The 20,539-nt window shown below is 35.7% G+C and overlaps 1 protein-coding gene across 2 annotated transcripts in view; it reads left to right on the top strand.

The window, feature by feature from the left end:
- Positions 1 to 20,539, top strand: part of CRYBG3 (crystallin beta-gamma domain containing 3) — a 120,981-nt gene that overhangs the window by 63,553 nt on the left and 36,889 nt on the right. For both annotated transcript variants that reach the window (XM_050782013.1, XM_050782014.1), the window contains 8 exons: positions 2,807 to 2,943; positions 4,523 to 4,637; positions 5,541 to 5,576; positions 9,025 to 9,158; positions 12,133 to 12,259; positions 17,429 to 17,571; positions 17,691 to 17,817; positions 19,023 to 19,055. In XM_050782013.1, coding sequence (XP_050637970.1) covers positions 2,807 to 2,943; positions 4,523 to 4,637; positions 5,541 to 5,576; positions 9,025 to 9,158; positions 12,133 to 12,259; positions 17,429 to 17,571; positions 17,691 to 17,817; positions 19,023 to 19,055 — 852 coding nt within the window. The remainder of the gene's footprint in view (positions 1 to 2,806; positions 2,944 to 4,522; positions 4,638 to 5,540; positions 5,577 to 9,024; positions 9,159 to 12,132; positions 12,260 to 17,428; positions 17,572 to 17,690; positions 17,818 to 19,022; positions 19,056 to 20,539) is intronic.

The following is a 20,539-nucleotide window of genomic DNA, read 5'->3' as shown; positions in this document are numbered from 1 at the left end:
ATTCTGCCTATCGATGCTTCACTTTCATGATGGTTGTTTCCATGCTGGATTCACTTCTGCCTATTCTATGCCAACTTTATCTTGTTGAATCATCTTTATATTAGTTGTTTTCATCGTTGTAGTCAAGACTTTAATGTCCTTTAAAGATAATTCTTTCATGACGTCTTCACTTTAGAGTACACCACCCAAACAAACATTGTTTGTACAACACAATGCAGAGGAAATTTGTTTGTGTGACACAGTCAGTTATGTATTTTGTTACTGTAACTCAGATCCCTGGGGGGACATTAATATGGAAATATTTGAAATATTGTTACTAGCACTCTATTATTAACAGCATACAAAAGAGCCTTAAGGATTGACAGGTATAGCAGACACCCTCAGTTATCAGTATGTAGATTCCAGCTAAGGATTGTCTTTGTCCCCAGGGAAAATAATTGGGGGGAAGGTAGTAACATGGTGAATCTTGATTCAAGTGCTTTCGTTTGCAAAATTAGAATAATTTAATATTGCAAATTACTATATTTACTGTGTATTTAAGTCTTTTTTTAAAGATATAACATTTTTCTTATGTTAAAAATCTGTTGTTAGATCCAGAACGGAGGTATCTTATGTAAGGTAGAGACAAATTTTCTTACTGTGTTTGTTAACTGTGATTTTGTTAACTATAACTATAAAACTGTCTTCATTCTTACTATAATAGTATACGTTTCCAAATTTCACTAATCTATTTGCAAAGTGTAGCAGGACTACAAAAGTATACAAGGAAGCCATATAAACTTAAATTGTTTATTGTTTCTAGGTTACTATAAAGTGCCTTTCAGTTGCTGGTGTTTGACTTTCTTTGTCCATCAAGAATTATACATATGTTTTGCAAAGCATGCTATTTCTGTGAATAGCCACTGTGAAGATAGAACTTAACAGTGAAATATTTTTCAGTCAACTAGAGCAAAAATTCGGTTTCTAGTGAAGATAACAGCAAAACATATGCCTTCTCATTTTTGTTTATTTTCATTTTTTGGTGATTACACTTTTGCTATTATACTGTTTCCATCTGTGTTGTTGTAGACTTGAATGCTTCTTAGCTTTTCCCTTTTAGAGTACACCACCCAAACATTGTTTGTACAACACAATGCAGAGGAAATTTGTTTGTGTGAGACAGTTAGTTATGTATTTTGTTACTGTAACTCAGATCCCTGGAGGGACATTAATATGGAAGTATTTGAAATAATGTTACTAGAACTCTATTATTAATAGCATACAAAAGAGCCTTGAGGATTGACAGGTGACTGTTCTAAACATTTCTGCTTATTTTTGAAATGAAACGTTAGAATGAAGTATGCTTTTGTACTTTAAAGGATATTTTTAGATTACACTTCCTTAGTATTTTGCATTTTAGAACCAATTTTCTGAAAATGAGATGTATAAACTTGCTTGCTTTTGTATATTAATAGAATGATTGAGAATTCAGTTTGGGGAAAAGTTGCAAAATCAGAATATTATACTTTTAGAATTGCAAAACTTAAATAGAATTGTTCAGTCTCTTATAAATGCCACACCTGTTATTACATTTACCTATTTTATTAAAACGTATGCATTTGAATCTCACAGTGGCATAGGGGATAATTACTAAAACTTGAGTTGTATCGAGTTCTATCATTAAATACTCATGAGTATTGAGATAGTGTGTTTAGACAGAAGTGTATCTGTAATTTCAGAGAAGGGAAAAAATAATTGTAATTTTGATTCCCTAAGAAGGGATGAGGTCTTTTTTGAGTTAGAACTTGACTATTAGAAAAGATTTTTGAAAGTAAGAATACAAAGAATTATTTCTTTAGTCGAGATAGGGGAAACATCTGCAAAGCTTACAGAGGCTGGAGTGGAAGTGGAGATAGCGTGAGGACCAATATGACTGCAGAGTTGTAGGAAGTTAGTCTGGATCACTAGTTTTGTGCCCTATTACAGAAAGACACACAGAAACATGAATTTGATGTGCTTGGGTCTGAAGCCAATGAGTTTCTTGAGGAAAGTGATGTTCTAACAAGTTCAGCTGTCTAAAGAGTAGTAGCTAGTGCTTGACTAGTGGTTGTAAGTAGGCCTGTAATCAAAGTTTGGGCCTAACCAAGGGTTGTGACAGTGGAAATATGTAAGAAGAGATATACACAAGGGAAAATTTTAAGGAAGGTCTCACAGGACAATGAGTGCATAATTTTTTAAGACTGTGATGGAGTAAAGGGTCAATTACATAATGCTTTTCTTCTTCAAACCTACTGCACTAGGAAATGCAGTCCTACAGGGAGGAAAACAGATTTCCTTTACCCTCACCTCTAATGACTATTTCTTTTGTCAAGGTAAATTAGATAAACACTGAAGAGGGTACTGCTTCTCTACTTGTTTTTTTATATCCCCGATGAGATCAGCTTTTATTTAACTCTCTTCCTCCCTTATGGTTTTATTATACTTCTAAGAAGGAAGGCTTACAGACATTTGGCACTCAAATAGTTTGGTAACTCTGAAATCTGAACTCAATTTGGTAACTCTAAGCATTGCTTAATGGAAAGAATCTTTAAAAAACAAAGCAGAAAAATTGGGACAATAATTTTTTCATAAAATGTATAATTTTCATGTTATTAACAACTTTTTAGAAAAACTTGTTTTTTAGGAGAAACACTATTTCCTTTATGTTTTCTTTGTGAAGAAATTCAACTCGATAATGAGAACAGTGTAACTGTATGTCCAGGACATTGAGAAGACTAGACTGTGTGTCTCTAGTTGATTTCAAAGCCAAATTATTATTTTTTTTCAGGACTGCAGCATTCCAGAGATAGAGCTTTTCCCACAATCTGACCCAGCCTGTTGTCCTGTCTACATACAGAGAGCAGTCCCCAACTTGGAAGAACTGAATATCTCCAAATCTATGTCCTTCACTGTGAAGTCAGGAGTGTACGTATCAGTTCCTTTTTATTATAGTGATTGATGGCCACCAAAGTTAACTTTTTGTTTCATATTTCAATAGATGACATACATAGTTCTAAAGTTTCTAGCTAATGTTTATACTCTCAGTCACCCAAGAAAGACTGCAGGGGTTAAAAGATTCTTTCTTTGGATCTAACTAGAGTTCAGATATATGACTCACAGGAGCAGGTATAGAATTCTGAGATGTAGTTCTCGATATATAGATCTGTTGTCTTTTCATCCAACAAATTCTGTGATTGAGAAATAAAAGCATGTCCCTGGCCTAAAATTTTGGAGCCTGAACTATTTCTAGGGTGTCTAAGTTCTAATAGTCACTGACTGCCTCTGTGGTATCAGGCACATATGGCTTTTTTGCTTATGACTCCTCTGTTCCTGAAAAGCAGATGGTGTTACTCTCATATTATATGTGGGTGATTTGTCCTAGGCTACTAGCTGGTAAGTGTGGATTTGATACTAGGCCTCTCTGTTTCTAGAGGCATCTGTAGGATGATGGGTCTAAGTTCAGTCTTAGTTCATTCCCGGATTGACTTGACTCCAAACCCTGTGGATATCTGGCTCAACATGAAACCCTCTGCTCCCTCACTGTTTTTGTTTACTCTGATGATGGTTGGTGTACAATTTGGGGGTCACTGTAGGACAACTTTTTTGTCCCCCCTACATGTGAATTAGAACTTGTGGGCAGGCCAGCTGTGTGTGGTGGCTCGTGCCTGTAATCTCAGCACTTTGGGAGGCCAAGGTGGGCGGATCACCTGAGGTCAGGAGTTCGAGAACAGCCTGACCAACATGGAAAAACCCCATCTCTACTTAAAAAATACAAAAAAATTAGCTGGGCATGGTGGCACATGCCTGTAATCCCAGCTACTCGGGAGGCTGAGGCAGGAGAATCGCTTGAACTCAGAAGGCAGGGGTTGCAGTGAGCCAAGATCGCGCCATTGCACTCCAGCCTGGGCAACAAGAGCAAAACTCTATCTCAAAAACAAAACAAAACAACTCTTGGGCAGGCCAGTAATTGGCCGTGTCCATGAGGAATGTCTGTAATTATCAAGCTTAGCTGGAAAATGGGTCTTTTGGGAATCTGATTGCGAATACTCTTCCTTAGGCAGCCAATAGAACTGATATTGATTCTAAAAATGTGGCTCAAAATGTAAAACACATTGTGGAATCCCTGCCTCTGATTGTTCCAGTTTAAAAAAGAACGGAATATAGTAAAATTTGTTTTGATTTTCTAATTATTTCCCACTTGAATTAAAGGTGCCACATGTTTTAGGTATCGGAAAAATAAAAGTAATGCCTAATGATTGGAAAACATATTAGACTTATTAAGGACAGATAGCTTATTATAGGATGGATAATGTGTGAACGTAAATACTTAATAACATGGTAACTGTTATCGTTATATAATGTCTGGCTCTCACTTTGAGTGTGTTTTACTAGTGTAATTCTGTGATGGAGGATTTTGTTTTTTTATTTTGGTAGCACTTTTTACCTGCCGAACCAGACTAAATCAGTACTGTTATACTTTAACTAACTATCTATTTTTATATAGTTGGCTTGCCTACCCAGATATTAATTTTAAGGGACAAGCTACAGTTCTGGAGGAAGACCATGGGCTCTTTGAGATTTCTACAGCAGAAATGAAATCATTACATCCGCTTCAAATGGTAAGCAAATTTAAAAAGAAGCATTCCTTTTCCCAAGTACCCATGAATCCAAAATTAAATAACCATCATGGTTGCTCATGCATCTCAATCTCAAGAAGTGAATATGTGTACCACTGAATTGGCAAACTATTGTACTGTAGTGCCTTCAGTATTTACAGTATTTCTTTTTTGTTGCAAACATTTACTTAGTGGCAAACTGTTCAATTAAACATTGGCTATGTGATAAACCATTTTTGGTTAGTCCATGCCCTTTAAAAACATAGCCACTAGAACAAACTGAAACATTTTAAGAAATATCACAATGTGGAGTAGCACTTGAAACAAAAAAACCCCTACAGAATTGGGGTTTTTGTAGGGAAAAAGTTACTTTTCATGCTGTTCAACTTTGAGGTCACAAAGACAGTGCATGTGATCAAAAGTGTTGGTCGAACTTGGAAAGGTTAGTGTGGTTAGCTCAGTGCTCCAATTTAGAAAGCCCAAATAATTCTAGGGAAGACTTTTGGATTAGCTGGCTAAGAAATCTACTCTGCTGAATGAGATTTCTAAGTTTACTAGCAATACCACTCTTCTTTTTGGGACACTCTGAAGTGGGGTTAAATCTTAATTGGTCATGTGTAGTCAAGGACTAAAGCTCAGTTTCCTTCCTCATAGTAGTTGTAATCTGGAAAGTGTATCCTTAAGATTTCTTGCCCCATCTACATCGATGAGGAACACTATAACTTGGTTTTGACTACTATAGAGTTCTATATTTAGAATTTAAAATTTAGCACAATTTAAATTTGACTGATGTGTAATCTTCACTGATTAGATTTTTATGTAACCTACATATATCACTTTCAGATATTACGTTCAAATATTTTAAATATTTACCTGTCTAATATTAAACTATCTTGTCATCTTAAGGGTGGACTGAAAGTGGAAATGCCCATGAACTTAAAGGTAAGTCTTGAACTGATTTTTGTAGCAGGCTAAAGAGTCTCCGGATTAATATTTAGGTATTTTGAATTATTGGAATAAAAAGTACCTCCACATATGATTATACTTAGCTAATGGATTTGAGGGAGGTGGGAAGTGAATGCACAAAATGTTTGATGAGGGCCCACCCTGGCTGTGAATGGAGAGTGGGATCAGTCTGCAAAGATGGAGGTCTGTACCAATAAATCAGTCAGACTCACTAGATTTCTGCTGCAGGGTGGAAAGGTGATAGGTTTGATTTTTGTTTTGGAGGAGGGGACTTGAGATAGCAGGTAGTTATTAAAGTGGAGATATCTAGCAGGCCTTTGGGAGTGATGCTCAGGAAGGTGATCAAGGCTGATCAAAAGGAAGTGTAGGTAACTCTTATCAGATAGATGGCAGTTTGTAAGTATGAGCATCCAAAGGGAAGAGTAGAGGCGAGGCAATGAAAATGGGTGGCAGTGGTGCCAGGATCAAGCAAATTCAGGGAAAGAAAGGAGGAAACAGAATTACAAAGTATTTTTAGAGAGAGAAGGCAAACCAGTACAGTGATAAAAGATGGAAACAGGCCTGCCTATAATGTGGTTATAGCACCTGCAGAGGCAGGTGTGGAAGCAGGGATTCATTTGTCTTCCTCTTCTCTAAAACAAGACACAACTCCTTCAACTCTCCCATTTCTGGGCTTTCTCATTTATGGAACTGACTTCCATTCTCTCAGACACATAGATGGAGTCTTTTAAAACTTCTGTGTCTGAGTGTATCTAATATACTTTGACTGCGTGTTGGAATTATACATATTGGAATTTTAAAAGATGCTTGTGCCTGGGCTGCACTCCCGGAGATACCATATTAGTTTGGGCCATAGTCAACAATTTCCAAAGAGTCCTAGGTGATTCTATTTGCAGTCAAGATGTAAAAGGTGTAAATTAGCTGTGGTGCTGTCTGAATGCCTTCTGTCTCACGTCTCCTAGTCTGGTCAATCAGGACTTCAGTTGTGACAGGCTGGATCTTCCTTGGACATTTGCAGTTTGACAGGTTGTAGGTGTACATGAATGGATTGGTAATAACAATTTATAAGTCGTTTGATATAAATTTGTGGCTTACTCTTCAAAGAATTTGTATTTCTTACTGAGTTTGAATGTGGTCAGCATATGTAACATGTATTAAAACCAAATAAAACTTTGTCATTTCAAATATAGTACCCAGTGCAAACCTAACATGGAAAAGTGCAGGATCAGTACTATATAAATTTTCCCTAATATTAGCAGTTTTTAGTCATAAGGCAGCTATAACCTTTTTGATTTAGTGTTTTTAAGCATGGGGTTTATTTGGCAAGATATTGAGTTGACATTTGTGCACAAATTATTCCATTACCCACAAATAGGACCAAGTGAGAGAATGTGGATAGATAAATGCTGTTGTCACTTCCTCATACTTAATGCAGCTGGTATTTGAGAAGTAAAAAAACAGCAAAATAGTAAAGGAGAAATAATATTCCAATCCAAATTTGAAGTAAATGCCAGAAATTTGTTTGACAATATGTATTGCATCCCCTCGATTTAAATCAAATATCCAGTCTTTAGAAATAATATTTTTCGATAATTTCTTATTTTTAAGTAAGTTTTGTATTTAAATTCTAAAATTTGCATGTCTGTTTCTTCTCAATGAATAGTAGGCCATAGAAGTAGTTAGTTGTAAGAAACAGTATGTATTTTTAAAAGTCAATAGATAATTTATTGTTATACCCTGGAATCTCAAGAGGTTCTTTAAGGGAAATTCAATAAGTAGAAGGAAGGTCTATATTAAATTCTGAACACAGGGATATACTTACAAAGATAATTCAAGAATCAGTTAGTTATAAGGCAGTTTACCCTATGAGATGGTCCTAGTATTTGGGTGACCAAAACAATGTAATCACACTCAAGTATATTATTATAATATGAGAGAAACTTATTATTAAATAAGATATTTTACCTTTATGATGATAAAGACTCACATATTCTTTGTGAATATCCAACATTGTGCTATACTGTAAGTATACATGAGGGGACTTCAAAATGTTCATGGAAAAAATGGAATTAAAATATAAAAATAAATATAGACCTTATTTTTCATCATAAGCTTCGTCACTGTCAAGACACTTTCGTAAGCAGTCATACCAGCTATTTAGTCCATCCCTAAAGAACTGAGGGTCTTGGTGAATTAACTATGTCAATGCAGTCTTTTTTACATTATTAACTGAAGGAAAGTGGGTTCCCTTTAAAATTTTTGTTAAGATTAGGAAGAAGCCAGAAGGAGGCAGTTCAGGAGTGTAAGGTGGATGCCTAATGATTTCTCATGGAAACTCTTGGGAAATTGACCTTGTTTGAGGAGAGAATGAATGGGAGCATTGCTGTGGTAGAGAATGACTTCCTGGTGAAGCTTCCCTGGTTGTTTTTCTGCTAAAGCTTTAGCTAACTTTTTCAAAACACTTTCATAATAAACAGATGTTGTTCTTTGGCCATCCAGAAAACCAACAAACAAAATGCCTTGAACATCCCAAAAAACTGTTGCCACGACCCTTGCCATTAACTGGCCTACTTTTGCTTTGACTGGATCACTTCCACCTTTTGGTAGCCATTGCTTTGATTGTGCTGTTTTCAGGATCATACAGGTAAAGCCATGTTTCATCTCCTGTTATAATTCTTTGAAGAAATGCTTCAGGATCTTTATCCCATTTTTTAAATTTTCAGTTGAAGGCTCTGCTCTCATCTGCAGCTGATCAGAGCATAACGGTCTTGGTACCTATAGAATGGAAAGTTTGCTCAACTTTAATTTTTCAGTCGAAATTGTGCAGGCTGAACTAACTGAGATATCTGTGGTGTTGGCTATTGTTTCTGCAGTTTATTGTCAGTCCTTTTCAAGTAGAGTTCAAATAAGATGAATTTTTTCCTTTCAAATTGATGTGGATGGTCTGCCGATTCATGCTTCATCTTCAACATCATCTCTTCCCTTCTTAAATGAGTTATCTATGTGTAAACTGCTGATTTCCTTGGGGTATTATCTCCATAAACTTTTTGTAAATCATCAGTGATTTCACCATTCTTCTACCCAAGCTTCACCATAAATTTGTTTATTCTTGCTTCAATTTTAGCAAAATTTGTATTGCTCTGATAGGGGCTTTTTTCCAACTTCTGTTTCATTCTTCTTAGTACCTCAAACTAGATCCTGTTCAGATGTGTTATAACAAGTTAGTAGGAGTTGATTTGGGTGCAAAAAATTTTGCAATCCATGCATAGTTTTTGTAATACACCTTTTCCGTGAACTTTTTGAAATCTCCTCATATTAATTTAAAAAAATAGATAGTAGTCCCTGTACATTTTGTGGTCTTTTTGTGTCACTTAAGTAAATATGTATCTATAGTAAAATATAAACATGTTAAATACTTTTTCAGGTTATTATTTATGAAAAACCTCACTTCCATGGACAGGCTAAAGAGTTTAGTGAGCATATAGATTCTGTTCCTAACTTTTTGAAAAATGATGGAAATTTTCACAGAATTGGATCAATTCGTGTCATTGGTGGAGTGTGAGTATCGTATTTTTAATATTTGCTCTAGTAGTCTATTTTTGAAGGTCAGCACAAAAATGTGCTAAGCGAAGCAAAATCAACGTTTTTAATCTAAAAATATACATTTCTTCTGTAATATGGAAAGTAAAAAATATTAGTTACTTATGGTTTTCTGTGGACTCTTGTTCCTATTAAAGATTTTGAGATATATTAAATGTAGAAAATAGTTTCTAAAACTTCAACACCTTGTATTTCTGAACACAGGATAGACTATAAGAATTGCAAAATAAAATTAGGTTTTCACAAGTTATGAACGTGAATGAGAGCCCCAGTTTTTATCCACTATTCTGTTGATCATACTTGACTTATGTACCAAGGACCTTGGCAGTGAGCCTTCCCTTCTTAAAAAAGGATCTGGGTTGTATGTTTCCAAAGTCAAGGATTTTTGACATTGGTTGCCCCCTCGGACTCTGAACTGCTTTTGAGGAAGCTCTCTAGGAACCCCTGGATATAATCCCAAGTGTAACCATCATTGCTACCATCCCAGTCTTAGTCAGCAGTTACTGTGGCAGAAGCCTCCCAAATCTATGATGAGCCTGGGATGTACCTTTATATTTGTATCCTGGCAGGTGAAACAATGAAGAAGAAACTGTCCTCATTGTTTATTTATCATTGTCAACCCAATGCTGGAATCCCTCTAGAAACATTCTGTTGTCTCTCTGTTGATACATTGGTTTTTTGGGAATGTTAATTTGTTTTAATTATCAGTATCTCTTGATATTTGCAGTAACATCATATAATTTTGCTAATAGCTACTCTAGTAAAAGATGCTACTAAAATATTTTATTCACAAAAGTTAAGTGAATTATTTGAGATCACTCAAGGGTCTATATTTAGAGAACTAGACTTTGCAATTTCTGACAGTAAATTAAGTAATAGCCATACTAGTCAAAATAAAAATGTAAGAGATTATATATGCTGGATATGTAGATTATATCAATTATTAGTCTGACATATTAATCACTTCCTTGTCCTTCAATTTAAAAATTTTATTTGGGTCTTGAAGAACAAATATGGTTTGGATAAACACATTTTTATTGTGTTTATTTGTAATATTATCTGGTTTGTGAACACACATGTTTCTTGTTAACCCTGCTATAAAATATTTTTGCCTTTTCCTCCCTTTGAGATCTAAATGTTTTTCCTATTAACTAGATTGACTTAGGTTAAAACCAATTTTCTGCTGCATAGAAAATTATCTGCTAAAATTCCGTGTGATGTACATTGTTATTCTCTAAGGTTTTTTTTTAAAAAAATAGCTATTTTGTAAAAATCTTAAGTAAACATGACTTGTAATGCAGGATACAAATTTTCATTTGTCTGTGACAACTGCAGAAGAAAGATGTGATGTCCCCATTTAAAGAGGAATAGCTGATTATTTTTTCACAACTTCTACCGTTTTTTGGTTTTGTTGTTTAATTGTATCTGTAGGTAGCATGGACTCCATCCCTGTAACTCCATCCCTGTAACCATCTTTACTGGGGAAAGTAAAACTAATGTTTCTTAGCTTTTCTCAGATAACACCTATCTTGAAATATACCAGATGGATATACAAATTGAATATTAACCAAAACTTAGTCTATTAAGAAAAACTGAGTACATCGTTATTGGACTGTCATATAATGAATTTGTGAATCTTAATCGATCCTTTAAGGTCTTTTATACCTTTTATTTCTTTTCCCATTCAGATATAAATAAAAGCGTGTTTTGAGTAGCCACACTTACATAAAATAAAGCTTAGAATTTAAAAGTTGTTTTGTGAAATTTATTTTCATATAACAGTTGAAGAATAAAATAATGTTAGTTCATTTCCATAGTACAGATATACTGAGATGTATAAATAGGTTTATAGGTTTATTCCAATTCATGTGGACCTTGTGCCCCACCATCATACCTATGCTTACAGAAAGGGGAGAGGGTGTAACAATTAATGGCTGCTATTTTGTGCCCTGTGAAAACAATTATTTGGAATATTTTCTGTATCTTCACAACCACAGTAGGAGTGAAGAAAGAAAAAGTAGTAGTAGGCAGCCATCCTAGGCTTTATTTTGTCAAGCTCCTGATTTTCAAAGTTCCCAACCCTGGAGCTCAGAAATAGTCACCCTTGGAGTCTGCACTATTGGAGGGCCTCTCAGCCTAACTACGCAGTGTGGCTAAAGGCAGATTCGAGAAGGCCAGCTTGTTTCATGAGCCATCTATGCCCACGTTGCATTAGATACTGTGGATTAGTTTATAAAAAGGTAAGCTTTATGGAGGAGCTTAATAACTCATGGTATTTATCAGTGTCTTATACTGATAGTTTTAGATTAGAAGTCAAGAAAGTAGTGGGAGCAACATTCCCCACCTGTAGGTATCTACAGATGTCCTTGTATACATGTAGGGCCTTGAGGCTAATAACAGCTCAGTCGAATTTCTTGGTTCCTCTTTGATAAACCATCTTGTATTTTGTTTTAGAACTGAAGCCTGGTGACAGATTCGCTTGATTTAAACCCTGAATAAATGTTTCATGTAAAAGTCATTCCGTTGTTCCAGAATGGCTTAATTAGTAAAATAAAAATGATTATCTTTGGATCTCCATGTAAATTTGTATCTTTTCTCATTGGCTCTATGCACTTTGTATTATATTTACTTGACACACTGTTCTCTGACCCCCTTGTGCTGTAGTATCAAGTCACACCATAAACATTTAAAAAGCATTGCTCTGTTGCAATTCTGTAATTAACCTTTTGTTGGGAAAAGCCTCCAAATTATAAAAATTATTGATCTGTGAAGCACACACCATTTGTCTATCTTTGTAAATGAAACAAAACTAATGTGCTGCTTTTTACAATATGGAGATGAGCCACTATGAGGTTTACCTTGATTGTCTCTGTTTTGCTTTCTTGACTACAGTTTTATTAATGGGTCATTTGGGTGTCCCCTGTATTTCTAGGTGGGTTGCCTATGAAAAAGAACATTTTAAAGGCCAGCAGTTTCTGCTTGAAGAAGGAGACTTTGAAGACAGTAATGCTTGCGGTGCATTAAGTGGCCCTATCTTGTCTTTCCGGTACTTACAAGCTGTGAGTTAGCTTCCTTATCCTTAATGTTCTACCTTTTAAAAAATCTGTTCACAAAAATTGGACATGACTGCTGATAGAACATGCGATTATAAAATAGAAGAGCATTAACCTCAACTGCTTATGCAACTTGCCTATTTTTCTTAACTGCAATGATTATTATGGATTTTTTTTTTAACTTTTCACCCATTGTTTCCATAATCATTTTTTGAGTACCTTCTTTGTTAGATGCCAGGAGTGGCCAGACTGAGCCCCCACATTTACACAGCAGGCAGTCTGGTAAGGAAGATAGCACTTATATAAATGTTTGGTATTGCTTGGCTATGATTGTATTAAGTACAAAGTACTCAGGGTTCCCAGAAAAAGGTCAGTTGGTCAGTTATCCCCACTTGAATAGAGAGGGCTTCATGGAAAAGATGACAGCTGGCTGAAATTTCAAGTTCAAAAAAGAGTTAACCAAGTGAAGAAGTTCTAGAACAGGGTGAAGGAAAAAGGTAGGTGCCTGTTTAGCAAGAGATTAACACGTCAATGTGTAAAGTCAAGGTTATAAGCCATTGATTCTCAGCTGGAGGTGATTTTACCCCTTAGGGGGCCTTTGGCAATGTCTGGAGACATTTTGGATTGTCATATCTGGAGCAAGGGTGCTACTCCTGCAGGGTAGAGGCAACAGTTGCTGCCAAACCCCTAGAATGTGAAGGACAGTCCCCAACAACAAAGAATTACAGGGTCCCAAATATTAATAGTGCTGAGATTGAGAAACCCTCATGTAAGCGAAATTTTGCCATGTTTAGGGAAATGTGGTTAACTTGGGATGTTAGGGAGAACTTTGGAAAGATGAGTCTAAAGCCAGATAATGAAGGACCATATTGAGGAGTTCAGATTTTTTTTTTCCTGAGTTGACCATGAACTGTTGATGGATTTTAGGCCTAGTAAGCATGATTACATTAATTCCTTAGAAAGATCTTTCTGGTGACTATACCAAATGAGTTGGAAACTAATTCTACCTGAAAGAAATATAAAACAATCCACTGAAGATTAGGCACTGGGATTGCTTGAGCAATAGATAAATAATTTGTGATATATTTAGTCTACAATTGTAATACACAGGGGCCATGGGATTTTCTTTATTTAGCCATGTCTTACTTGATATCTAAAAGGTAAGCAAGACAAAGCAAGACAGAGCCTTCTTTATGCTTTAGATCATTGTGACCATGTACACTGAGGAAATCATGGCTCATTATTCAAAGCATCGTCCACCCAGTATTGAATAATTTAAAATTTTCTCCCAGCTTATTTAAGAAAAAGTTGAGTGGCGCATTGCTAATGCTAGAAATGTTCATCCCTGAATTTGATGGTGTCTTCTAAAGATGATTTTAAAGCAAGCATAACAAAAGACCAAACCCCAAGTCACTAGTTGAAATCCCCCAGTAGTAGAAAATGTGGAAAGTTACAAATATTGCAACTACATAGCTAAATAATTAGGAGATATTTGATATAGACAGAGGCTAAAATACATAATAGAAAAAATAGCAGAAACAAATATGCTAATTACTACTGCAAACAAAAGTTCTGGGCATGTACAAAAATGACAGTTTTTTTGGGGTTTTTTGTTTTGTTTTTTTTTGTTGTTTTTTTTTTTTGAGATGGAGTCTCGCTGTGTTGCCCAGGCTGGAGTGCAGTGGCACAATCTCGGCTCACTGCAAGCCCCGCCTCCCGGGTTCACGCCATTTTCCTGCCTTAGCCTCCCAAGTAGCTGGGACTACAGGCGCCCACCACCATGCCTGGCTAATTTTTTGTATTTTTAGTAGAGATGGGGTTTCACCGTGTTAGCCAGGATAGTCTCGATCTCCTGACCTCGTGACCCACCCACCACCTGCCTCAGCCTCCCAAAGTGCTGGGATTACAGGCATAAGCCACCACACCTGGCTGGTTTTTTTAAAAATATATAAGTAAAAATACCCTTCAAACAATATCTTCTCTTCTGTCCTCCTTAAATTAGATTTAAAAAAAATTAAAATATTAGTTGTTAACTCATAGCTAAAGATATTATTATAATCCTCATAATAATCTTAACATTTATGAAGAACTTACTAATAGCTTTATATGCATATTTGTACTAATCTTCACAAAGACTATGAATTGGAGACTCTTATGATTCCTGTCTTAGAGATACAGAAACTGATTGTCTAAGAGGTTAAGTACTGTGCCCAAGTGTAGACCTGTGATTTGAGGGCAAGTCTGTCTTACTCTAGAGCCCATGTGAGATTATCCATTTTCCATTGCTCCAAAATGCTTAAACTTAAAAAGTACCTTAACAATAAAAAACTGGATTTCATTCAGACTTACCAGCATTTCATTTGTAGCTATAAATATAGGATCACATTACAGACCAATATACATATATAATAAATACATGATTTTCAGACACTTTATCATTTACATTTAAGTTCACTAAAATGTTTTCAGATGAAATACACTAAAATATCTACATGTATTTAGACAATATAAAATATATATGTACATACTGTGAAAATGCTTTAAAAACTTGCTTATCAAATTATACTTAGAAAAATTGTATATTCCCCAGACACAGCATTATTATTGGAAAGGAGTTCTTAAAGTTCTTGTAGTTGTGACAGCCCTCTGTGACTTAATATGTAGAGTTAATGTGAGACATTGTTACCCCATACAGAGGCTGAGATGTCTCCAGCCTGGGGAAGAGTGAAGCACTGCATTTAAGATCTCCATTGAAGTAATATAAAATACACTAGAGGACAGATAGAAGAGCTGCATAATGCAATACAGTTTTCAAATGTCCTGGCTCCAGTATATGGAACACTCTGGATCTACAAAGGTCAAATACCGGACATGTTCCTTAGGGATCATGTGATCTGTGTCATGGAGTGCTTTGGAGAGGACAACCAGAAATGTGTTCCTAATTCCAAATGAGTCATTCAAATACATTGGAGTTGATTGTTTTTTTCTTTTTTTTTTTTTTAAGGCAAGGACCAAAAGGAATATAACAGTATTTAGGCTCCAGGGACTAGGGAATTTTTATTCCTTGACTTCCTCAATAACACTTTCTTGGTGTGCTTGTTTTTCCCTAGTTTTCTACTAGATTAATTTTATATTTGCTTTTGTTGCGATTTTCAGACTTTAGGCCTCTTTTCAGACCTTCGACATCGGGTTGGTATGCAGCGGAGACCATTTTTTTCTCTTAAATTAATGGATACATCAGATATCCACCAATGTCTCATGTCACATCGCCCTCTGGAGATTGTAATGCAAGGACTCAGCTGAGGGATTTTATGGAATTTAAAAGTAATCAAATTACTGATCCTTAAGACTTATCTTTGGGCCTGAAGCAATTGCTCAGTAGTGTTCTCTTAGTAGCAGGCAGTCCTGTACCTGAGATTCTACTAACTTACGCAAGTGCTTTAAAATATAAAATGGAATACAGTTTTTAAGGTAGTTCCATCATTGTTCCTTAGTCTCAAGCAGAAGAGCTACATTTAAATCTAGGTGACTTTGGCAGTTACTTAATTGTGTAGAAAAGCAGCAATGGTAGTAACCTAGTCATCTCACAGGGCTTACCCTGGACTTTATTCTGTTAGTTGGTTAAAAACTCTTAATTATATTTATTATTCCATCAAGTGACGGATGAAGTAAAAGGCTTATTAAAGTAAAAGGCGTATTAAACCATTGGACATTTACATTGTTTACAATTTTTCACTATTGTAAATAATACATTTTTGCATACAAGTTTCTCACCATTTAGTTCCCTTAGGAGACTTCTGAATTCAAAAAGGAATTACAGGGTCAGAGAGTGTGAACAGTTTCTTTTTAAACTATTTTTTAAGCCATTTTCTAAAATAGATGTTTAATCTTGTGTGCATCAGCAATGTTTTGACAAAACTGAACTTTTAGATCTTTCTTTAAGAAATGCAAGTTTTGGGCCAGGCACGGTGGTTCACGCCTGTAATCCCAGCACTTTGGGAGGCCGAGGCGGGCAGATCACGAAGTCAGGCGATTGAGACCATCCTGGCTAACACGGTGAAACCCCATCTCTACTAAAAATACAAAAAATTAGCCGGGCGTGGTGGCAGGCACCTGTAGTCTCAGTTACGCAGGAGGCTGAGGCAGGAGAATGGCGGGAACCCGGGAGGCGGAGCTTGCAGTGAACAGAGATTGCGCCACAGCACTCCAGCCAAGTGAAAGTTCTGGCAGGGCGCAGTGGCTCATGCCTGTAATCCCAGCACTTTGGGAGACCAAGGCAGGCGGATCACCTGAAGTCGCGAGTTCAAGACCAGCCTGACTAACATGGAGAAACCCCATCTCTACTAAAAATAAAAAATTAGCAAGGCGTGGTGGCACATGCCTTTAATCCTAGCTATTGGGGAGGCTGAGGCAGGAGAATTGCTTGAACCTGGGAGGCGGAGTTTGCAGTGAGCTGAGATCACACCATTGCACACCAGCCTGGGCAACAAGAGCATCTCAAAAAAAAAAAAAAAAAAGTGAAAGTTTTATCTAATTGTTTTAGTTTGAATTTCTTTAATTTACTAATGAAATTAGACATTTGCATATTTATTTTCTCTTTCGTGAACTTTGTCTTTTGCCAAAAATCTATTTGAGTCATAGAGATTTTCTTTGTTTTAAATGTGTTGATTCACTATAAATTTTTCTAATTTCCTGTCATTTTAATTTTTTAATGAGCATTTTTTGTTAAGCAAATTATAAGTATTTTTCTTATTATATTTAAGCTCATAAAATCCTGTCACAGATTGCCAAAGTATGCTATTTACTTTTGTTTCATAGAGTTTTTGTTCCTTAGGCACAAGTGAGACTAGTTTCCTTGGCAATTAGTGTTGCTTATGACAGCCTATAAGTCTCAGCAATTTACTAACTGTTTATATAACTATTTAAATTACTGTTTAAATAACTATTTATATAAAAATGCAATATCTTCCCAATTAAAGTAAATTCAGGCTGATTTTTTCCTTTAAACTATGTGGAAGTAATAACTATAAAATTGTTTCCTGGGCCATCTAAAATTGTTCCTGGAGTTATCTGTGTAAAAATTACCCCATCAGTATGTGATATTTTGCTAAGATAATAGCAGTCCATAAAACAGAATATGTATGTTTTCCTAAATTTTCCTCTTTTTCCTTTTAGAATTTTATAGAATCTTCTGTCACACTGTTTGAATCTGACCTAGAAAGTGGGAAGTTTATTGACATTACAAATCAGGAAATTTCTGATTTGGAAGAAATTGGCTTTGGCAGTAAAACAAGATCCATTCATGTTAAAAGTGGAGTGTAAGTTGCCCCCTCCTCTAAGAACCTTGAGAGGAGAGTCTTTGGTATTTAAAATTGTTGTTTGCTCAATTGTATATCACTTGTTTTTATGTTTTTGTTTTTTCTTTTTTCCGTACTAGATGGGTTGCCTACCAGCAAAAGTTCTTCTGTGGAGAACAATACATTTTAGAAAAAGGGAAATACAAATGCTTTTTTGACTGGGGAGGATCAAGTAATATAATCATGTCAATACGACCAATCCAACTGGTAAGCGAAGTATAAATATAGCCAATGCTGCATCATGTAATAGTATGCAATTGAATATGTGGAAAACACTTTTTAAAAGTGGAGTTGTTGAATGATGTCATGTGTGTATATAGAAAGAAAATGCAATAGCAATTGAATTTCTATAGACTCCATAGAGAGTAGTAGATATTAACACATGAACAAGATGACTTCGTAATTTGATCAGTTCATTCACTTAACAGCATTTATTTAGTGTCTCTGATGTGTTGGACACTATGCTAATCACTGGAGATAAGAATTGAATAAGACTGTCCTGATGGTTCTCTGTCTCCTAGAGGAGATAGATGTATGGACAATTAATGGTAGTATGATTAGTGAGAAAATGAAGTGTGTAGGCAGTGCAGGGGAGCAGGGAAAGGGAACACTCAGTGCCTGGGGAATTGAAGACCTTGCCTCAGAATAGGATGTACTGGTGAATTGAGTGATAGTTTAAAGGATAAAAGTAATTTTTCTAGGCAGAAAGGGCATTTCACAAAGAAGGAATAATCTCCTTGTTTTGCAAATTCATGAAGTTGTAGAAGTGTGGCCAGTTTGGATAATAAACCCTGCAGAACAATAAGAGTGCCCATGAGATAATGTTCAGAAATTCACACTCCTTCTTTGTAATGGGCACTAGGCCATATTTTTCTTCCACCTACAATATTACTTAAAAGTGAATTAGTTATAAATACTAAAATTATTATAAGAGAATTCAGTAGGTTATTTGAGAGCCATAGCCAATTCAAAGAGTCTCATAAATAGGTCAAACCATCAAAAAATTTTTTCAAGCTGGTTGCAGTGGCACAGGTGTGCAATCCCAGCACTTTGGGAGGCCAAGGTAAAAGATCGCTAAAGCCTAGTAGTTTGAGACCAGCCTGAGCAACACAATGAGACCTCCTCTCTACAAAAAATAAGCAAAATTAACTGGGTGTGGTGGCACAGGACTGTAGTCCCAGCTACTTGGGAGGCTGAGTTGGGAGGATCGCTTGAGCCCTGAGGATCAAGGGTGCAGTGAGCTGGGACTGTGTCACTGTACCCCAGCCTGGACAACAGAGGAATACTCTCTCAGAAAAGCAAGGGAAAAAAAAAAGAAAAAAATTTTTTTTCAAAGGATATTTTCAAAACTTTCAAAAAGACAACTAAGATTATGTGATTACAATTTTGAAAATGTTTTAATATGTTTTCAGGAACCACTTGGGATAAATGAACCTCCGCATTTGGTATGTTTTAAAATATTCTTACAATTGTTAAATTGTTTACTAAAAGCATTTATACCCTTTCTCTCAAATCTTTCTCTTTTCTGCAGATAACTTTTATGTGTCTCTCTGGCAGAGCAGATTATATTGCACTTGGTATCTATGAGTAGAAGAATTTACATCTTTGTCAGTGGTTGTATTAGACTGGGTTTGTCACACTTCCTTTTGTTTTCTCCTGACAGAGCTGTAGCTCTGACCACTTTAGGGTCATTTTGAACTTCTGGCACTCTTTCTTTCCCATCGTCCATTCTTTCTTCAGTGTCACATTCTTCATAGAATATTATATTTATCTCTGGAAGAGCAAACTTACCATGGAAAAGTCACTGTCTTAGCATGCTTGTTATGTACATGTATTTCTAATAACTATAATCAAATATTTCTGAGCTAGTGAACTTGAAACCCTATATTCATTTCTACTGTATTAATGGTTTAAAGGGAACTGGACAATACTTTGGAGCCCAACATTTGTTTATTTTCTACTGAGGGCTAGAAATTGTACCTACTTAACATTTCTAATAAGTCCGTAAGGTCAGTATTACTCCCATTTATAGATAATCAATCTGAGATTCAGAATTTAAGTAAGTGCCATATACACAACTAGAAGTAGCAAAAGAGATGTTTCTAGTATGGACCACACTTGACAAAACCACATGTTCAGGGTTTTACATCAAATAAAGACATAATCATGATGCGAGCAGTACAACTATAGAAGGAAGAGGGGGTGAGAGACGTTGCTTCCTTTGTTTTATTTTAAATTACAAATTCAGAAAAATTGTCAAAAAGCCAAATATAGTGATTACTTTTAAATATTTGGCATTTGCTGCCTTTACATAATGCTCAGTGTTTTTCTCTGAATGTGTATGTTTTTCATATTCATGTCAGTGTTTATTTCAGACCATCTTAGTTTAACCATGTTTCCATTGACAATGCTTTTGGGTTTTATTATTTTCTGATTAGCTCAGGCCTATTGGGAACATTTCCTTTCTAAATATAATTGAGTTGTTGTATTTAGAGACACTTCCTGCCAGATTTTTATTTTGAAATTTTGAAAACTCCCAACTGTGGATTTTTAAAGTGTTTTTTCACATGAATCAAAACAACATGAGTAGATAGAAAAAAGAGAAATTATTTCAAACTGCGCATTTTTTGAGTTCTAAGTACAGATAAAAAGCCTCGTTTTTTAAATCTCTGTTTCTCCTGCTCCTACCTCCTGGTTCTTTTTTTATGGACTTCCTTGTTTGGGGCAGATTGCTGGGAGGATTTTCTTTATAGTACTTCCAGTCTAACTGGAAGAGAGGAAGCTGCAGAAAACGCCCAGTGAAATCAGCTCCACTTCATTTTTCTGGGTATGGCTAAGGTATTGCCTGGTGGAATAAGCATTTCTGACAGGTGTATGATAACTGGATATTTAGTAACACATGAACAAAACATTCTTAGTTTGCCCAGTA

Source organism: Macaca thibetana, chromosome 2 (genome assembly GCF_024542745.1).
Source record: "Macaca thibetana thibetana isolate TM-01 chromosome 2, ASM2454274v1, whole genome shotgun sequence".
Lineage (NCBI taxonomy): Eukaryota > Metazoa > Chordata > Mammalia > Primates > Cercopithecidae > Macaca > Macaca thibetana.
The sequence above is the reverse complement of the archived record's forward strand: the minus strand, read 5'-3'. Positions and strand labels throughout refer to the sequence as shown.